This window comes from Sus scrofa, chromosome 6 (assembly GCF_000003025.6).
Source record: "Sus scrofa isolate TJ Tabasco breed Duroc chromosome 6, Sscrofa11.1, whole genome shotgun sequence".
In the NCBI taxonomy this organism is placed as follows: domain Eukaryota; kingdom Metazoa; phylum Chordata; class Mammalia; order Artiodactyla; family Suidae; genus Sus; species Sus scrofa.
In genome coordinates, this window is record NC_010448.4 from 159,996,431 (window position 1) to 160,018,793 (window position 22,363).

At 40.5% G+C, this 22,363-nt stretch overlaps 2 protein-coding genes across 4 annotated transcripts in view; one reads left to right on the forward strand and one right to left on the reverse strand.

The window, feature by feature from the left end:
* ZFYVE9 (zinc finger FYVE-type containing 9) overlaps positions 1-22,363 on the reverse strand; it is a 201,742-nt gene that overhangs the window by 123,696 nt on the left and 55,683 nt on the right. For all 3 annotated transcript variants that reach the window (XM_021096648.1, XM_021096646.1, XM_021096647.1), the window contains exon 2: positions 4,367-4,472. The gene's annotated coding sequence lies outside the window, so the exon portion shown is untranslated. The remainder of the gene's footprint in view (positions 1-4,366; positions 4,473-22,363) is intronic.
* CLIC1 (chloride intracellular channel 1) lies at positions 13,679-15,277 on the forward strand. The gene is given in 4 exon segments (XM_003127976.3): positions 13,679-13,858; positions 13,860-14,178; positions 14,181-14,245; positions 14,247-15,277. Coding segments are annotated over 4 exon segments (714 nt in total). The 3' UTR covers positions 14,397-15,277.

Sequence of the window (22,363 nt, forward strand, 5' to 3'; positions counted from 1 at the left end):
GCGTGAGAAAAAAAACTGCCCCAAGTGGCTCCAAGACTCAGCAATGGTGCAGGATGGAAGACAGTGCCAATAAAATGAACCTTCTGAAATTAGAATTCCTAGCCTGCCCCTCCCTCAGGAATGGTAATGAGACTAAGTCTTCCCATTTGTGAACATAACACAGTTTATCTCTATGCTTACTCAGCTTTCCTGTGACTTGTAATAATGTTCTTAATTTTAAGAAGTCATTAAATATGGGACAGTAGGAAGAGAAGATTATGAAGGAGGAGCACGAGGGAGGTATCTGTGGTGACAGAATCATGCTGTATCTTAAGTGCAATGGTGGCTACACAAATTTGCAAGTGATCAAAAGGAAAGGCCTATATACATGAATATGCTCACAGCAGCATTATTCATAACAGCAAAAAGGTAGAAACACCCCAAATATCTATCAACTGATGAACAGACAAGCAAAATGTTAATTTCCTGGGTTTTGCATTTTCTCTAGTTGTGTAAGATGTAACGAATGAGAAAAAGTGTACAAATGAAGTACACACAGAAACTCTATACTATTTTTGCAATTTCCACTGATTCTATAATTACTTCAAAATAAAAAATTGAAAAAGAAAAGAAAAAAATTTAAGATTGTATAAACAGGGAGGAGGATGCAGGGGGCATCCTTTTATGATATACTGATCTTATTTCATGGATATAATTTTTTTTCTTACCTCTCTAATGTAATTACCTGCAGTTTGATCTGGCTTTTTTTTCTTTTCCCCAAACCTCCTCTGTTTGCAATATTATTTTCTCCAAGCTTCTCTTTTGTGTTTTGGTCTCTTTCACATTGAACACTTTCCCCAAATGCCTAACATTGAACAAAAGAAGTACTAAAAGCCAGCTGGAAGCTCTGCATGTGTGGCTTCTCAACTGGAAGGCTTCCACTGCATGCTAATTGTGTGAGAACACAATTATTTCACTGGGAAACCTTCAAATGTCTATGTGTGTTGTGTGTGTGTCTTTTCTTTGGACCTCACAGAAGACTCATATAATTGCCTGGAAGGGGCTCCTGATTTTTAATACCAGGCAATCACTGTCTGAAAGAAGAGTAGAGTAAGAAGCAAGGGGAAAGGTCTCACTTTATTTATTTATTTATTTATTTATTTATTTATTTTTATTTTTTTGCTTTTTAGGGCAGCACCTGAGGCATATGGAAGTTACCAGGCTAGGGGTTGAATCCGAGCTACAGCTGCCAGCCTACACCACAGGCACAGCAACACAGGATCTGAGACGCATCTGCGACCTACCCCACAGCTCACAGCAATGCCAGATCCTTCACCCACTGAGTGAGGCCAGGGATTGAACACGCAACCTCATGGGTGTTAGTCGGATTCATTTCCGCTGTGCCATGACAAAAACTCCAGGTCTCACTTTAATATGTAAGATTTCTGGAGTTCCCGTCGTGGCTAAGTGGTTAACAAACTCGACTAGTATCCATGAGGATGAGGGTTCAATCCCTGGCCTCACTCAGTAGGTTAAGGATCTGGTGTTGCCATGAGCTGCAGTGTAGATCACAGATGAGGCTCAGATCCCGTGTTGCTGTGCCTGTGGTGTAGGCCGCCAGCTACAGCTCCCATTCCCATTCGACCCCTAGCCTAGGAACTTCCATATGCTGTGGGTGTGGCTCTAAAAAGACCAAAAAATAAAATTAAATTAAAAAGTAGCATTTCTCTTTATCTGTCTGCTTTCACTTTGGTGCCTCATTTCTTGGTCTCTGTTATGTCTAATGTCCCCCAAGTCTTGAGCTTCTTTTGTTCCATTTTCCAAAGAAAAACCTGTGGTCTCCCAAGGACATGGAGAAGAGTAGGCTTCTCATCATATACACTAGACCTCTCAGAGCATTTAAATCTTATATCAAGATTCTTTACATGCCTTAAAGAAGCATCCATCTCTTATTCAAAAGAAAAGTCACTAAATATATATATATATATATAGTTGACCCTTGAACAATGCGATTCTACCTATACGTGGATTTTTTTTTCAACAGTATTACTGTACTACACGATTCACAATTGGTTGAATCCATGAGTACAGAACTGTGGATATGGAAGAACCATGTATATGGAGGCCTGATTATAAGTTATATGCAGATTCCTACTGTGTGGAAAGTCAGGCCCCTAACCCCCATGTTGTTCAAGGGTCAAAGTACATCTCGAAGAGGAAGAGAATTACCTAACTTAGTACACTGTCTTCCCGAGGACCTCTTCTTTTTTCATTGTTGACCAGAGTCCTTTAGGGCACTCTACTGAATCTCAGTCTTAAGGGTCCCACTTTCACAGCATTTATCTGACTGATCCTTGTATGTCTCCTCCACTGTTACTTTCTCTTTACGCCATATACTAATTACAACGAACATGTATACAGTCATGCATAAAACATTATCAAGCATCTACTATATACCAGGCATCGTCTTAGTCATTAGGTTATAGCGACAAGTAAGACAATGTCCTTTTTATTTTACTTTTTTTTTTTTTTTGGCCTTTTGTGTCTTTTTAGTGCCACACCCGTGGCACATGGAGGTTCCCTGGCTAGAGGTCTAATCGGAGCTGTTGCTGCTGGCCTACACCAGAGCTACAGCAATGCCAGATCCAAGCCTCGTCTGGAACCTATACCACAGTTCACGGCAACACCAGATCCTTAACCCACTGAGCAAGGCCAGGGGTCGAACCCGAAACCTCATGGTTCCTAGTCAGATTCGTTTTCTCTGGGCCAAGACAGGAACTTCAAGACAATGTCCTTGACCTAACGGTGCTCAATGTTTCACAGAAGATGGATCAATTAATTTCTAAAATATAAAATACTATCATATGTGGTAATTGATATATGCACTGGATACTCTGGAGCCAAAGAAGAGGTGAACCCAAATCCCACTGAGGCAGGGGTATATTATTTGGGGTAGGGTAGGCTACTATAACAAATATTCCAATAATTTATTACTGCTTACTAGTTAGGATTTATTATTACTGATGGCCTGTGCAGTGGGTTGAAAACTTCCTAAAGAGGAGATGCCTGAAGAATAAGATTTTGGCAGGTGAAGCAGACAAAGGCACTCCCTTCCCACACTGGCATGTGAGAAAGCTAGAAGATAAGGAATACCTTGCCAAATGCAGGCCCAGAAGTTTGGGTGAGGAAAGTACTACTGCTACATGCCTCAGGAACTCGGTCTCCTGCCACACATTATCATTGTCAGCCCATGCCTCTATCCTTGAAGCTTACATGGAAAAATCAAAGAACTCAGCCGGAGTATGCAACACTTCATTAGTGAATGGCATAATCAGTTTCTGAAACCAATCTCACCCACACACCCTCCTCTCCCACCACCATTTTCTACCCCTTAAGTGATCATGGAGACTTGAAAGAAAGCAAAGAAGATTCCCAGTTAGGGAAAAAGTCAATGATTAATGACTCTTGCTCTACAAGAATAAAATGCTTCCAATTTTTTGCTGGAAATTACTGCTCTTCACAACTAGTCTAAAAGTACAAAATAGGAGTTCCCTTGTGCCTCAGTGGATTAAAGATCCAGTGTTGTCACTGCCGTGGCTCTGGTTACAGCTGTGGTGTGGGCTTGATCCCTGGCTCAGGAACTCCTACATGCCTTGGACAGAGTCCAAAAAATAAAATAAAAATAAATATACAAAATAATTAAATCCACATTTCTGATTTCCCAGTCCTAAAATGAGCTTTAATTGTTTAACTCTTACACGCTTAAGAGATATTAATGATGGAGTTCCCATTGTGGCTCAGCAGTAATGAGCCTGACTAGTACCTGTGAGGACATGGGTTTGATCCCTGGCCCCGCTCAGTGGGTTAGGGATCCGGCATTGCTGTGAGCTGTGGTGTAGGTTGCAGACACGGCTCGGATCTGGTGTTGCTGTGGCTGTGGTGTAGGCCAGCAGTTTCAGCTCTGGTTTGACCCCTAGCCTGGGAACCTCCCTATGCCATGGGTATGGCCCAAAAAAGCAAGAAAAAAAAATTAAAAATTAAAAAAAAATTTTTTTATAAAGAAATATTAACGGCATTAATTGGAAGGATATACCACTATTTCCTCTTAACAATATTGCTCAAGTCCCATGTTATTTTTCATGCTGAAATTACCTTTCTATGCTCAAGGTAGAACTGACTCTAAAGGGGAGAACCCAAGCAATTGCAGAGAAATTAGCATTTTGACATAATTCAACAGTAATTACAAATACCCTTTCACTCTGGATTTAAGTCAAATCTTTTTTTAAAAAACTACATTCCTTGATTTAACAAAATTCATTTATAAATGAAGCAAGCAGCGTATCTATACATGAGCATTGTCTTCCACAGATTACATTCGTTTTCTTACCTTTTTCCCCTTACACATGTGATAAGGAACAGACCTCTTTATGCTTACTCATGATGCTTACTGCACCACCAGCCAGTCCTGCTGATTCAGTATGCTCTGCTTGATGCTAAAGAAAAAAAAAAACAAAAAACAAAAAACACATTATTCATTACATTTGCTAAAGCAATAGCCTGATTTTCTTCATATAAATCAAATTTTAAAAAAAACAAATAATAACAAGCTATATAAAATATATAAAAGCTAAGGGGCTTAAACAATAAATTACATCTTTAGAGACCTGGCCATCATGGAATATAGCAGCAGACACATTATATCATCTAAGAAGGGCAAAAGTTAAACATTTCAATGAATAGTTGAGAATTTTTGCATACTTCTTATTTTCACTGGATGACACAAAGTGAAAGATCAAAGGCAGGCACTTTCAACCCAGTGAACTTAACTATGTTAACTCATAAAAATACCACTCATTATCCAGGGTTGTTACTGCTGTGGCTCAGGTCACTGCTGTAGCACGGGTTCAGTCCCTGACCACGTCTCAGGTGCTGGGTTGGGGGGAACCTGCTTATTTACATTTCAATAGGCCCTTCAAGAATCCAAAGGTAACAAAGGTAACAAAACTGTGGCTTCATGTCCTCCGTTGGTGTGATTTTTTTCTATGCATACAGCATTCTTAAGCTGGGATCCAAAAGCTTCCTGCTGAGATTTTTTTATTGCCAAATCATTGTTTTTCCTCCTAATGGTGTCTCTGATTCCAGTCCTCCTCCAATGCTTAGAAGCAATGGATTAGTAGTTGAAACTAATGAGACTAAAACTAAGAATCTCATATTATCTGCATAAAATATCTAATCTATAATCGTAGAATTTTCAAAACAGCAGGGTATCTTAGAGATCTAATGAACATCACTTAAGATAAACTGAGGCACCAAAAGAAATTTTCCTAACACTATTACAAATATAAGTCTAGTATCTGATGTAAAAATGATGTGCTTACTAAAATAAGAGTCTTCTAAAAGGCTGGAAATTCAAGTTTTCAGAGAATAATAACAAATACGGAATGAGGAGTTCCCATTGTGGGTCAGAAGGTTGAGAACCCGACAGTGTCCATGAGGATGCAGGTCTGATCCCTGGCCTCTCTCTGTGGGTTAAGGATTCGGTAGTACCACTTTAGGTCGAAGATGTGGCTCAGTTCCAGTGTTGCTGTGGCGAAGGCCGGCAGCTGCAGCTCTGATTTGACCCCACCCATAGCCAGGGAACTTCCATATGCCATGAGTGTGGCCATAAAAAGAAAAAAAAAGAAAAAGACATGAAAATCACTATGAAAGATTTTCCTGTCTTGAGAACTTGAAAAAATACAAACATGCTATATATTCTAAATAAGAGCTGCTGATGCTAAGGAATAGACTTAATACCTATCAAATAAAGGACTAAATCTATCAGAAGAAAGGGTTGTATTGAGTAGAAGTTCCCAGGTTAAAATGAGAATGAGGCCAAAGTAATAGCTCTAATACCAAGCTAATTAAAGATTTTTTTAAACATACACAATTAACACTACAAAGTCTATTTTAATGTGTGAGGCAAGTCCAATAATATTACGTAACTATCTCAAAAATCAGATTTTTCTTCTGGAATTAGATCCCTTTGAACTTCTAGCCCCAGCTGGCAAAACCTCAAGCCTGACTTCCTACACCGCACATTCCCCAAACAGCTTCAATGTGGCTAAAGGAAAATCACACAAGACGGTAACTCCTCTCGACTCTACTCTACGTTTGACACTTTACACTACATCTTCCTTGTTAATCTACTTTCAACCTCCTATCTCATCCTCGGGTCTTCTGAGATGCCTGGAATCCCTCAATTCAAAGCTTTCACAATTCAAGATTCTTCCAGAAAATAAACCTCTAATCTCCTGCAGGACAAGGAGGAAAGTTATCCGACAACAAAAGATAAGGTAGAATACCTGCAAAAATAACCATTCATGGAACAGACTTCCAACCAATCTGTTTCCAACACCACGTCTCACCTAACCCTTTAGAGATCCCTAGAGCCTCCACAAGTCTAAGATTCTGAGGGGAACAGACGTGCTTCTCATGACTTCTCTGCAGGCAAGCAGTTTACACTTCTCTGTTCTAAAACCTTTCTTTACTTTGTGTTTTATAATACCTTATTTTTAAATTCATTTTACTCTATATTTTTAAAATTTTATACAATTTTTAAAGGTTACTTCCCATTCATAGTTTTTACAAAACACTGGCTATGTTCCCTATGTTGTACAACACATCCTTGAGCCTACCTTACACTCGGTAGTTTGCATTTCTTACTCCCCCACTACTATATTGTCTCTCCCCTTCTCCCGCACTAGAAACCACAAGTCTGTTCTCCATCATTTAAGTCCACTTCTTTATTATATTCACTAGTTTGTCGTGTTTTTAGATTCCATATATAAGTGATATCATATACTATTTGTCTATCTGACTCATTCACCCAGCATAATGCCCTGCAAGTCCATCCATTTTGCTATAAATAGCAAAATTTCATTCATTTTAGGGCTGAGAAGTATTACATTGAATATATATATACCACATCTTTATCCATTCATCCACTGATGGACACATAGGTTGCTTCCACACCTTGGCAATTGTAAATAACATTGCTATGAACATTGGGTGCATGTATCTTTTCAAATTAGTGTTTGTTTGTTTGTTTTTCAGATATATACCCAGGAGTAGAATTTCTGGGTCATATGGAAGTTCTATTTTTAGTTACTTGAGAAAACTCCATACTGTTTTCCATAGTGGCTGCACCATTTTACATACCCAACAATAGTGTACAAAGGTTCCCTTCTCTCCACATCATTGCCAACACTTGCTATTTGCGTTATTTTTGATGACAGCCATTCCAACAAGTGTGAGGGGATACCACTATGGTTTTAATTTCCAGTCCCCTGATGATTAGTATTGATATTGAGCATCTTTTCATGTGCCTAATAGTCATCTGTATCTCCTTTTTGGAAAAGAATCTGATTCTGCCTTTTTTTTTTTTTTTTGTCTTTTGTGTTTTTTAGGGCCGCTTCCCACGGCATATGGAGGTTCCCAGGCTAGGGGTTGAATCAGAGCTGTAGCCGCCAGCCTATGCCAGAGCCACAGCAATTCGGGATCCAAGCTGCGTCTGCGACCTACACCACAGCTCACGTCAACCGCCAGATCCTTAACCCACTGAGCAATGCCAGGGATTGAACCCGCAATCTCATGGTTCCTAGTCAGATTTGTTAACCACTGAGACATGACAGGAACTCCATTCACTCAATTTCATCATTGGCAACTGGTCTGTTCACATTTTCTACTTCGTCCTGGTTAAGTCCTGGGAGATTGCACCTTTCTAATAATTTGTCCATTTCTTCTAGGTTATCCATTCTATTGGTGTATAGTTGCTTGGAGTAGTTTCTCATTGTCAATTGTATTTCTGTGGTGAGGTTATAGCATCTCCTTTTTCATTTCTGATTTTATTGATTTGGGCCCTCTCCCTTTTTTTGTTGCCGAGTCTAGCTCAAGATTTATCCATTTTGTTTATCTTTCCAAAGATAGGCTTTTGGTTTCAATGATCTTTACTATTGGTTTTTTTAGTCTCCATTTCATTTTTTTCTGTGCTGATCTTTATGATTTCTTTCCTTCTCCTAACTTTGGTTTTGTTCTTCTTTCAGTTGCTTTAGGTATAAAGTCAGGTTGTTTGAGATTTTTCTTATTTCCTGAAGTAAGCTTGTATTGCTATAAGCTTTCCTCTTAGAACTGATTTGCTATGTCTCATAGGCTTTGGATCATCGTGTTTTAATTTTCATTTGTCTCTAGGTATTTTTTGATTGCCCCTTTGATTTCCTCAGTGATTCACTGGTTGTTTAGTAGCATATTGTTTAGCCTCCACATGTTTGTGTTTTTATGCAATTTCTTTCTTGGAATTGACTTCTAGCCTCAGAAAGTTGTGGTCATAAAGGGTTCTTGATATGATTTCAGTTTTCTTAAATTCTGTAATTTTTTTTATCCATTCAGTCACTCTATGCCTTTTGATTGGCACATTTAGTCCACTTACATTTAAAGTAATTATCAATATGTAAGTTCCTACTGCCATTTTGTTAATTGCTTTGGAATTGTTTTGTACATCTTTTTTCCCTCTTTTCTCTTTTGTTCTCTTGTGATTTAATGACTATCTTTAGTGTTATGTTTGCGTTTCTTTTTCTTTTTCTATTTTTAAATTTTTTAACTTTTAATGATTTTTATTTTTTCTACTATACTTGGTTTACAGTGTTCTGTCAATTTTCTGCTGTACAGCAAAGTGACCCAGTCACACATACATACTTTCTTTTTCTCCCATTATCCTCCATCATGCTCCATCACAAGTGACTAGATATAGTTCCCAGTGCTGTACAGCAGTATCTCATTGCTTATCCATTCCAAAGGCAATAGTTGGCATCTATTAACCCTAAATTCCCAGTCCATCCCACTCCCTTCCCCTTCCCCTGGGCAACCACAAGTTTGTTCTACAAGTCCATGAGTTTCTTTTCTGTGGAAAGGTTCATTTGTGCCATCTATTAGATTCCAGATATGTGATATCAGGTGGTATTTGTCTTTCTCTTTCTAATTCTTTTTTTTTTTTTTTTTTTTTTTTGTCTTCTTGTCTTTTTGTTGTTGTTGTTGCTATTTCTTGGGCCGCTCCCGCGGCATATGGAGGTTCCCAGGCTAGGGGTTGAATTGGAGCTGTAGCCACCGGCCTACGCCAGAGCCACAGCAACACTGGATCCGAGCCGCGTCTGCAGCCTACACCACAGCTCACGGCAACGCCGGATCGTTAACCCACTGAGCAAGGGTAGGGACCGAACCCGCAACCTCATGGTTCCTAGTCAGATTCGTTAACCACTGCGCCACCACGGGAACTCCTGTCTTTCTCTTTCTGACTTACTTCACTTAGCATAAGCGTCTCTAGTTCCATCCATGTTGCTGCAAATGGCATTATTTTGGTTTTTTTTATGGCTGAATAGTATTGTGTATATATACCACATCTTCTTACTCCTTTCATCTGTCAATGGACATTTAGGTTGTTTCCATGTCTTGGCTATTGTGAATAGTGCTGTAATGAACATACGGGTGCATGTGTCTTTTTCAAGGAAAGTTTTGTCCAGATATATGCCCAAGAGTGGGATTGCTGGGTCATATGGTAGGTCTATATTTAGTTTTCTAAGGTACCTCCATACTATTTTCCATAGTGGTTGTATCAATTTACACTCCCACCAACAGGGCAGGAGGGATCCCTTTTCTCCACACCCTCTCCATCATTTGTTATTTGTGGACTTACTAATGATGGCCATTCTGACTGGTGTGAGGTGGTATCTCATGGTAGTTTTGATTTGCATTTCTCTAATAATCAATGATGTTGAGCATTGTTTCATGTGCTTGTTGGCCATGTGCATATCGTCTTTGAAGAAACATCTATTCAGGTCTTTTGCCCATTTTTCCATTGGGTTGTTGGTTTTTTTACTGTTGAGTTTTATAAGTTTTTTGTATATTTTAGAGATTAAGCCCTTGATAATTCCATCATTTGAAACTATTTTCTCCCATTCTGTAGGTTATGTGTATATACACACACACACACATGCTTTTTATAAGCTGTTGATCTTGTAATTTTGGCCATAGCTGTGACATGTAGAAATCCCCAGGCCAGGGATCAATCTTATGATAGTTGTGGCCTGGGCCACAGCTATGGCAACGCCAGATCCTTACCCCACTGTGCCATGTGGGAACTTCCCATTCCGCAATTTTCTTTTATTCCTTTTTTTTTTTTTTTCTTTTGTCTTATTAGGGCTGCACCATGGAATATGGAGGTTCCCAGGCTCAGGATCAAATCACAGCTGTAGCTGCTAGCCTATGCCACAACCACAGCAACACAGGATCTGAGCCACATCTGCAAGCTACACCACAGCTCACAGCAACACCAGATCCTTAACCCACTGAGCAAAGCCAGGGATCAAACCACATCCTCATGGATGCTGGTCGGTTCTTTAACCACTGAACCATGAGAGGAACTCCCCATTTTGTAATTATGGCCTTTTCTTTTTTGTCTAGAGAAGTTCCTTCAACACTTGGTGTAAAGCTGGTTTGGTGGTGCTGAACTCTTTTGGTTTTCATTTGTAAAGCATTTGCTCTCTACCTGGTAGAGTATTCTTGGTTACGTTTTTCCCTGTCATGACTCTGAATATATCCTGCATGCCCTTCTGGCCTGCAGAGTGTCTGCTGAAAAAACAGCTGATTGCATTATGGGAGTTCCCTTTATGTTATTTGTTGCTTTTCCCTTGCTACTTTTAATATTCTCTAATTTTTGTCATTTTGATTACAATGTGTCTTGTTATGTTCCTTTCTAGGTTCATCATGTATGAGACTATCTGTACTTCTTGTATTTGGGTGACTGTTCCCTTCACAGGTTAGGGAAGTTTTCAGCTACTATGTTTTCAAATATGTTCTCAGGCCCTTTTCCTGTCTTCTCCTTCTAGGACCCCTATAATGTGAGTATTAGTGTGTGTGATGTTGTCCAAGAGGTCTCTTAAACTGTCCTCATTTCTTTTCATTCTTTTTTTCTGTTCAGTGACAATGACTTTCACTATTCTTTCAGCTCACTGATTTGTTCCTCTGCCTCATTTAGTCTTCTTTTGATTCCTTCTAGTCTATTTTTCACTTATTATTGTATTCTTCAATTCTGTTTGGTTGTTCTTTATATTTTCTCTTTGTTTAAAACTTGTGACTTCTTGTTCTGTGCATCCATTCTTCTCCTGAGTTCTTTAATCATCTTTACAATCATTATTCTGCACTCTTTTTCAGGTAGACTGCCTATTTCCACTTAACTTAGTTCTTCTTGTGGGGTTTTATCTTGATCCGTCCTCTAAAACATGTTCCTCTGTCATCTCATTTTCTCCAGATTTACTATTTGTATTCTTTGTGTATGTGGCAGGTTAGTTAAACTTCTCAATCTTAGAAAAGTTGCCTTCTGCAGGAGATGTCCTATGCATCCCAGCAGTGCACTCCTCTCATGACCCAAGCTATATGCTGCAGGGGTTCCCCCAAGAGACTTAAGTAGGTCCTTCTGATGTGGCAGGCTACATGGGCAATCTGGTATCTTGGTTGGCCCTTGGTCCAGTTGGTTGCCAGGCTCTGCCTTGTGCAGATGCTGCTAGCAACCAGTTAGTGGGGAGGATCCCTGGTGTGAGTTTTGGCTCACTGGTGAGCAGAATCAAGGTCCTGAAGACTCTGAAACTGTTGACAGCTCACTGGTATGTGAAACCAGTCATCTGGGTAACAGACTATTGCCAGGCAGAGCTGCTTCCTGGAAGTCTGGCTGCAGGACTCAGGGACCCCAAATCTTGTTTCAGATGGGGGAAAGGGAGGAAATTCCTGACACCATTGTGTATGGTGTCTGGGGTGTCCCAAAACTTGCACTGGCCTGCTAGTGGGCAGTGCCAGGGTTTAACTGGTCCCAGGGTGGGGTCTGGCCTGCTATGGGTGGGCTGGGTCCACAGGCTATGAGATCAGAGTTTTCTTGCATCTGTTGTCTGCCCCCAGATTGGTGAGACTCATCTAGTGTAGGCTTCCAGGAGAGAAGGACCAATGGCTGACCACTGTGGGTGAAGCTGGGTCCTGGCCCTCTGGTGGTCAGGGCAACATCTAAGAACATGTCTAGAGGTGGCTATGGGCTCAAGAAGTCTTTAGGAAGCCTGTCTGCTGATGGGTAGCACTGTGTCTCTGCCCAGTTAGTTGTTGGGCCTGAGGCATCCCAGCAATGGCACCTATAGGGTTTTGGGTGGGGCTAGGTTTTGGTGCTAATGAGCCAAGAAGGCAACTGCCAGCAGCAGTGTTCCACAGAATCTTCCCCAAAACAGATGACTCCACTATCTATGTCCCCAGGGTGAGCTGCAACCATCTGCCACCTCTCCAGAAGACTCTCCAAGATCATCAGGTAGGTTTGGCCCAGGCTCCTATCAAATTACTGTTTTTGTCCTGGGTCCCCATGCACGTGAGATTTTGTGTGTGCTCTTCAAGAGTCTAGGCTCTCATTTTTCCCAGTCCTGCGGGGCTCCCAAAATTAAGCACAAATGGCCTTTAAAGCTAAATGTTCCAGGGACTCATCTTCCCAATACAGGATCCCAGGGCTAGGGAGCCCAACACAGGGCGAAGAATTCTCATTCCTGTGGGAGGACGTCTGCAGTATAATCATTTTCCAGTTTGTGGTTCACTCATTCAGGGATATGAGATTTGACTTTATCGTGAATCCACCCCTCCTACCCATCTCATTGTGGTTCTTTATGTCTTTCACTGTAGAACACCTTTTCTCATTCATTCCAGTCTTTCTCATGGTTGTTCTGCAAATACTTGTGATTTTGGTGAGAGAGGAGGTGAGCTCAGAGTCTTTCTACTCAGCCATCTTGGCCACTCTCTATGCTTCTTCCCTTTGTTGAAATCTCAAATCTGCTGTTATCTCCTTTTCCATTGTTTCTTCTTATAATTTTAGTGGGGTTTTCAGGAAGAAATAAAACAAAGGAGAGTGTTTGTTGAGGTGAGGGGTGTGTTCAATCCATCCTAGTTAACAGGAAGATTCCATTCTTTTCTGACATATAATGGAATATTGCATCCCTTCTAGAAGATACCCTTAAAGTTGCTAATGTCTTAACACATAAATTAAGATACAGTTTAGATAAACAAAGGGAAGGAAAGACAGAGAAATGTATAGGCAAAGGATTATGCCTGGCCTGACACAGAAAACATACTTTCTAGCTAAGAGTCAAGTAATCTAGAACTTTAAACGCTCAATGTGTACTTTATACTAATGGCCTTTTCATTAAATTCTGGCATCATGGAATTGCTTTTTGGAAGGAGCAAAAGAAATTCAGTAAATGGATAAATATACAGAATAAAAATATAGTATATAATGCCTTAAATATAGTTCAAGATACACCAGAAAAAAAAGAACTCCCTTAATATTCTATCCAATGTCACCTCCCAATGTAAAATTAACAACTACCTAATTCTCTATGTTCTCATAGTACATTTGTACCAATAACACTTTTCACATCACATAGTAATTTTTCGAGAGCTAGAGGAGTTGGGTGAAGTATGCGGGACTGGTCTCATAGTGAGTGAGAAGGTCTGATAAGGCTTGAGCAGCGCTGAAGGGCTAGTCCTGGGTCTTGGGCAGAGAATCCCTTCTGTGAGACCCACCTTCCCTGGCCCTAGCCCCTCCCACTTCCCAGTGACAGCCACTTCCTGGTCCTTCTGAGAAACCATGCCTGAAAAACAATTGCAGGTTGAACTTTTCGTGAAGGCTGGCAGTGATGGGGCTAAAATTGGGACCTGTTCCATCTCCCAGAGACTGTTTATGGTGCTCTGGATCAAGGGAGTCACCTTCAATGTCATCACTGTTGACACCAAGAGATGGACTGAGACGGTACAGAAGCTGAGCCCAGGGGGGGCAGCTCCCTTTCCTGTTGTATGGCACTGAAGTGCACACAGATACCAACAAGATTGAGGAATTTCTGGAGGCAGTGCTATGCCCTCCCAGGTACCCCAAGCTGGCAGCTCTGAACCCTGAATCCAACACAGCTGGGCTAGACATATTTGCTCAATTTTCTGCCTATATCAAGAATTCACACCCAGACCTCAATGACAACCTGGAGAAGGGGGTCCAGAAAGCCCTGAAAGTCTTAGACAATTACTTGACATCCCCACTCCCAGAAGAAGTGGATGAGACCAGTGCTGAGGATAAGGGCATCTCTCAGAGGAAGTTTTAAACGGCAACGAACTCACTCTGGCCAACTGCAACCTATTACCAAAGCTCCACATAGGACAGCTAGGTATGTAAAAAGTACTGGGGATTCTCCATTCCAGGTGGGTTTTGCAGAATGCATCTCAAAGCCTACACTTGGGAAGTATTTGCCTCCACCTATCTAGATGATGAGGAGATCAAGTTGGCTTACGAATAAGTGGCCAAGGCCCTCAAATAAGCCCCTCCTAGAGCTCCTTCCCCCTCTCCATTCCCTCCACAAAGGCCCTGGGTGGTTTCCACGTGGCTACCCAGTGTACACATTCCAAAATGGGCAATGGGCAGAGAATCCTGGAACACTTGTGCAGGGTTTGCTGGGGCGGGGGGTTGAGGAGAAAAGATGGGAGAGCTGGGTGATATTTTTATTGTGGGATGGGGTGGGCAGGAACATGTTATTTCAGTAATGAAATACAGAATGAAAAAAATAAATAAATATTTGCAAATATGTGTATTTTAGGAGAGAGAGACAGTAGGCAAATACAAGAGAGGAAAAACAAATTCTCTAGGAGAGAAAAAAGTGACAAGGATTTAAATAATTGAAAAATGCTATCATTATTGTATAAACACAGGTTTTTGACATAATAATTACCCTTAATCTTAAGGAAATAATTACATAAATAGAAAAGATGTAAAATAAGTTAACTGTTAGACTGATGTTTAAAATAGTAAATACTGAGAAAAATCTAAATGTCAAATGAAAGGATCAATTTACAAAAATGATACAAATGGTTAAGGCTCCATATTTGGGGGAAAACTTAAAAACTTAAAACTCTTTAAATATATATACACCAAAATACAATAGAGAGTCAATAGTATTTGGGTGATTCACATTTTATTAAAGCTTATATACAGTCTGAATTTTTCTCAGGATGAATGTATCATTTGTTAATAAAGGGAAAGATAATTATGGATACATGAATTTCAATTAATAAAAACCTAAGCTACTAAAATTTTACTTTCAAATATTAAAACTGAAAAAGGAAGGAAATAAGGAAGACAAGTATTTTAAAGATTTATCAAGAGTTCCATCATGGCACAGTGGAAATGAATCCAACTAGGAACCATGAGGTTGCAGGTTTGCTCCCTAGCCTTGCTCAGTGGGTTAAGGATCTGGCGTTGCTGTGAGCTGTCGTCTAAGTCGCAGATGTGACTTGGATATGGCGCTGCTGTGGCTGTGGCATAGGCTGGCACCTGTAGCTCCGATTCGACCCCTAGCCTGGGAACCTCCATATGCCTCAGGTGCTGCCCTAAAAAAGGAAAGAAAAAAAAAAAAAAAGATTTATCTCCCTGGGATATACAAAAGACGATTAAAATTTTAATTATAATATGGGTAAAGTAAAAGAATAACCATCTGAGGAGTTCCCGTCGTGGCGCAGTGGTTAACGAATCAGACTAGGAACCATGAGGTTGCGGGTTCGATCCCTGCCCTTGCTCAGTGGGTTGACGATCCGGCGTTGCCGTGAGCTGTGGTGTAGGTCGCAGACACGGCTTGGATCCTACGTTGCTGTTGGTCTGGCCTAGGCTGGCGGCTGCGGCTCCGATTCAACCCCTAGCCTGGGAACCTCCATATGCCGCGGGAGCGGCCCAAGAAATAGCAAAAAGACAAAAAAAAAAAAAAAGAATAACCATCTGAAATTAGGAAATCAAGATTTTTTAAAGTCTTTTTTATAAACCTATTAAGGAAAAATGACAGGAATAAAGATGATGTTTTACATATAAAATACAAGCAACTTATAGGAATCTCTGATATGGACTTGTTTACAACAGAAGAGATTTATAAAGGTAATAATTTTCAAAACCCTAGCCATAGGTTAAAAAAAAGAAAGAGGAGTTCCCGTCATGGCGCAGTGGTTAACGAATCCGACTAGGAACCATGAGGTTGCGGGTTCGGTCCCTGCCCTTGCTCAGTGGGTTAACGATCCGGCGTTGCCGTGAGCTGTGGTGTAGGTTGCAGACGCAGCTTGGATCCCGTGTTGCTGTGGCTCTGACGTAGGCCGGTGGCTACAGCTCCAATTTAACCCCTAGCCTGGGAACCTCCATATGCCGCGGGAGCGGCCCAAGAAATAGCAACAACAACAACAAAAAGACAAAAGACAAAAAAAAAAAAAAGAAAAAAAAATAAAGAAAGAAACTAGAAAACATTTTCAATTAAATAATGTTTCCTATCTTGTCTCTGATTAATATTATTTACTGCAAAACAAATTCAGTATCTGCTCAGTAAAAAATTCTTTTTTTTTTTTTTTTTTGTCTTTTTAGGAACACACCCTCGGCATACGGAGGTTCCCAGGCTAGGTCGAAACAGATCTGTAGCTGCCAGCCTATACCACAGCCATAGTAACATGGGATCCACAGCTCACGGCAATGCCAGACCTTAACCCACTAAGCAAGGCCAGGGATCAAACCTGCTTCCTCATGGATGCTAGTTGGATTCGTTTCCACTGAGCCACAACGGGAACTCCAATAACCAAACTTCTTAATGGCATTTCCACCAAGAAGGCTGACAAGGAGTTAAACTCAGTATGTACAAAATTGCATTCAAAATCCCAAAGTTGTGTTTCTTGTTTTCTTATCCTAGTGTGGGACCGTTCTCAAGGAAGGGGTGACAGATTGTATTTCTAAAGATGGCTGCTGCAATAGCTTCCATCCTACGTGATCTTCTTATAAGAGTAATAAAATCTATGTCCCCTTCCTCTAAACCTAGACAAATCTACATGACTACCTCAACTAAGAAAACAAAACAGGAGGGATACAACTTCTAAAATTGGGTCATAAAAGGTACTGCAGTGTCTGCCTGTTCCTGTTGGAACACTCACTCTGAATCCAGTTATATCAAGCCAGAGAGACACAGAGGATGGTTACACATAGGTGACCTGGCCCTTCACATCTGTGAATGAGCAAACCTCAAGATGATCCTAGTCCTAGCTTACTACAACTTCATGAAGACCCTAAGAGAGAACCACTTAGCGAGGCCAGTCAATCTCTAGAACCACAAGAGATAGTTAAATTTTCGTTGTAAGCTACATGTTTTGGTGTAATTTATTATATAACGATAGATATATGAAACAGTAGATTAGTAATTTCATACTCTTCAACCCAATCTTATATAAATATTCTGGAGAAAAGAGTAAGAACCATAAGGACAGGCAAAAAAAGAAGAAACACTGAAGACAGCCTCTCTATTGCCTTATTTAGCCCCAACTCCAAATTTGCATATTCCACTCAAAAAAAAAAAAAAAAAGCAGGCTTCTTAGAGTACAGTTTAGGAACTATTTCATTATTCAAAGCAGCAGCTAGGTAAGGAAGGTGGTCTTACATCCTTCTCTAGAAACTTACCAAAATTTTCCTCCAAACATATAGTACTCTACTAATAAGAGTTCTGAGAAAGGCACTTTTTCATCTCATTAGCTTTCCAGTGCCAATTTAGTACCTCTTATAGATTGGCAACCTGGGAACTCATCTATCTAGCCACTTCTTACTCTATGCATCATAATCCACCTGGCTCATCAACCCAAAAATGTAAGTGCCATCCTAGACACCACCTCTCCTTCTCCTCACCTCTACATTCACTCTAACACCAAGTATTGCCGATCTTGCCTTTTAATTCTCTCACATCCACCCACAACTTCCATTTGCAGGCTATGCCCCATACCACTGACATCTTACTAGTGCCAGATTTTTGCAGGAATCCTAACTAGTCTTCCTGTCTCCATTTTGTGTCCATCTAGCCTATTTTCTACACGAATACAAAATGCAAATCTGATTATATCATTTTCATACTTAACACCATTCAGTTGGTATCCTATTGCCCTCAGAATAAAGTCCATACCTCTATAACACAGCTTTGTTAACGTGGTTTCTGCTTACCTCCCTAGTAGGAAAGAAACCATTTTATTTTCAAATTCTTGCTCTAGGCACTTTCAGTTCTTAATATTACTTATCTCCATTCTTAGAAACAGCCCTTCATCCTGATACATGCTACAATATAGATGAACCTTGCAAACAGCATGCTAAGTCAAAGAACCCAAGCACAAGAGACCACATGTTACATGGTTCTGTTTACAAAAAAATGTCCAGAATAGGCAAATCCTTCAGAAAGAGACAGCAGATTAATAGCTGACAGTGGTCAGGGAGAGGACAGAATAAGGAGTGGGTACTAATGGGTATGTGTTTCTTTTTGGGATGATGAAAATGTTCTGGAATTAGGCAGTCATGATGGTTACATAACTCTGTGAATATACTGGAAACCATTGAATGGTCCCCCCCCCTCCTTGTTTTTTGGCCTGCACTCGAGGCATGTTTCCTGGTCAGGGATCAAACCCAAGCCACTGCAGTAACAACGCCGGCTCCTTAACACAATACACCACAAGGGAACTCCCTGAATGTGTACTTTTCTTTTTCTTTGTTTCTTTTTTCTTTTTTTTTTTTTTGCTTTTTAGGGCCCCACCTGCAGCATATGGAAGTTGCCAGGGTAGGGGTCAAATTGGAGCTAAAGCTGCCAGCCACAGCCATAGCCACAGCAACACTAGATCCGAGCCATGTCTGACCTACACCACAGCTCATGGCAACACTGAATCCTTAACCTACTGAACGAGGGCAGGGATGGAACCTGCATCCTTATGGATACCAGCCGGGTTGTTACCACTGAGCCACAATGGGAATTCCTGAATGTGCTTTTTTTTTTTTTTTTTTTTTTTGTCTTTTTTTTTTAGAGCCACACCGGCAGCATATGGAGGTTCCCAGGCTAGGGGCTGAATCGGAGCTGTAGCTGCAAGCCTATGCCACAGCCACAACAATGCCAAATCTGAGCCGAGTCTGTGACCTGTACCACAGCTCATGGCAGTGCCTGATCCTTAACCTACTGAGCGAGCCCAGGGATCAAACATAGTCAGATTCATTTCCTCTCAGCCATGACAGGAACTCCTTCACATGTTATTATTTAGGCCTGGAATACTCTGCCCCTGCTACTATTACTGGACTAATTCCTATTTATTCTCCTTATCCTATTCTATACATCACATTTTCCTTGAAGCCCTTCTGATCTAGGTCTAGGATAAATGCTCCTTCTTTCTCAATTTTTTTTTTTTTTTTTTTTTTTTGGCTGTGCCTGCAGCATTTCGAAGTTCTGGGGCCATGGATCAAACATATGCCACAGCAGCAACCCGAGCCACAGCAGTGACAATGCCAGATCCTTAACCCACTGAGCTACCAGGAAACTCCTCGAATCTCTTTTATTTCCTCTACCACAGCACTCATCAGCAGAATTATAAATTTTTTAAACTGTTTTTCTCTTTTTTTCTGGGCTAATGAAGTTTTCCAGAAGAGGGACTGTTTCTGTCTTACTGATTACCATATCCCTAGTATGTGATATGTATGTGGGTGTACATGGCACAATGTTTGGCAAAGATAAAGTGCTCACTAACCGCCTGTCATCCAAAGTAGAATAACTAAAAGACTAACTTTCTTGTTTGTTTTGTTTTTTTAGGGCTGCACCTTTGGTATGGAAGTTTCCAGGCTATGGGTCGAATCGGAGCTACAGCTGCTGGTCTACATCACAGCCACAGCAACTCAGGATTCAAGCTGTGTCTGTAACCTAAACCATGGCTTACGGCAACATCGGATCACTGACCCACTGGGCGAGGCCAGGGATCGAACCCGCATCCTCATGGATACTGGTCAGATTCGTTTCTGCCAAGCCACAACAGGAACTCGCTAAAAGACTAACTTTTGAAATACTTCCACTTAAGAAATTTTTCCACAGGAGGAGCCCAAGACTAACACTGCCAAAGATCATGTACTTACTATTTCAAAGTTTATTAATGCCAACATAAAATTATTAGTTTGCACACTGAAGAACAGTTCAAATTTAAACTGTGTGTTATCGGGGTTTTCTATCCTAATCACAACTCTTTAATCAGTTTCCATTAGTTTGATAACTCACCTTTAAACAAAGAAAAGGTGTGATTCAAGGGTACTTACATATGCAACAAAGGAATATCTAGAAAAACTAGGATCAGAATTTCAAATCAACCATTATTAATACATCACAGACTTGCTTTTCTGATGTTTAATCCAAATGAACATTTTGCATGAGTATCAGTGGAATTTGATGTAAGAACAACAGCAAGGACACTGGCAAATCCAAGTCTGAATTCACGCTCTAGCATTTCACAGCCACTGCTACTTTAAGCAAGTTACTTAACCTTTCTTTAAGTCTCTTTCTTTACACTTTGTATGAACACTATTCTTTGCAGGATAGCTTTACTATTGTTTTTTGTTTGTTTGTTTGTTTTTTTCCATGGCCATGCCCACAACATGCGGAAGTTCCTGAGCCAAGGATCGAACGCATGCCACGGCAGTGACCTGAAGCCACAGCAGTAACAGCGCTGGATCCTAATCCACTACACCACCAGAAAACAGCTGCAGGATGGTTTTAATAATGAAGAATGTGTTTCTATAAAGTGTCTTCCACAGGTCTGAAATGTAAGTGCTCAGTAAGTAGTAGCTATTACCATTCATCATCAAAAAACAATCTGTGTGAAAGAATTACAGGAGAAAAGTAGAGTGTAACTTGAACCATAAAAGAGTGTGATTTGAACCATAAAAGTCAGCCAGGTTTATTTATACAATTACATCAGGGCCACTGGTCTTAAGTGATCAATTCAAGTTTGAACAATGAAAAGAAATACAGGAATGACAAAGTAATCTGACTGTTCAACTTTCTTTCTATTTTTCCTTTTTTTTTTTTTTTTTTTTTTGTCTTTTCTAGGGCCACTTCCAAGGCATATGGAGGTTCCCAGGCTAGGGATCTAATCGGAGCTGTAGCCACCGGCCTATGCCAGAGCCACAGCAATGCGGGATCAGAGCCACATCTGAAACCTACACCACAGCTCATGGCAATGCCGGATCCTTAACCCACTGAGCAAGGCCAGGGATCGAACCCACAACCTCATGGTTCCTAGTAGGATTTTTTAACCACTGAGCCATGACGGGAACTCCCTGACCGTTCAACTTTCTGAAGAGGCTAAGTATATTTGGTCCTATAAAAACATGTTTCAAATATGAACAACCTCACTCACAGTGGTGGGAAAAAGAAATGATATCATCTTTGAGAAGAGCTTTATTCCTGAAGATCAAGACCAAAGTACATTAAGAGAGCAAGATGCAATTGATATTACTGCTACTCCGCATTCACACAGGGCTTCAATTTCCAGAATATTGATCTGGCATCTTTTACAAACACTGAATTCTCAGTCAAGAGCTATCAGAACCTACTACGCAATGAAAAAAAGCAGTTTAACAAATATTGGAAAACACAGTGATAACAGATGTAAAAATATGCATATGCACCAAAACATCTAAAATAGCAACTGATCTGAGATTGGCACTAAAACAAGTAACATGCATAATTCTCCAGTCAAAAATAGTAAGACTCAATTTCATAAAAACAAATTCCTCTATATACGGTATGCTATTCAGACATACAACATCGCTAAAGTAGCCAACAGACTGTCCACGAAAAGAGCCATTAATTAACACCATATTAGCCCAAGTCTATATCTTTTAATTTTTAGATAGTAGATACCTATTGGGTTATTTTTGCCAATAGAATTCTAGGATTGCCTACTTATCACCCAACACATAGACATAAATTTTTGTTGCAAGATAAAAAGCCACATTCTAGGGAAGCCAATCAACTTCAACCTGGTGTGAGCTACTGATCTAAACCAATGAATGACAGACTTCTACAGTATGCCTGAAAGACATGACTATAATCTCTGCCTTTAGATTCTGTGAGATATCCTAGTATTCTAATGATGTACTTTCTTCTTCTTTTTTTTTTTTACCACCACACCTGTGGCATATGGAAGTTCTCAAACTAAGGATCAAATCAGAGCTGGAGCTGTTGGCCTATGCCACTGCCAGCCTACACCACAGCCGTGCTGGATCCAAGCAGCATCTGTGACCTATGCTGCAATTTGCAGCAAGCCAGATCCTTAACCCACTGAGCAAGACTAGGGATGAACCCATATCTTCACGAACACTGTGTCAGGTTCTTAACCCGCTGAGCCACAATGGGAACGCCAATATCCTAGTATTCTAATAAAAACCTTCCTTCTCCTTAAATAAAGTCCAACTGGTTGCTTTAAC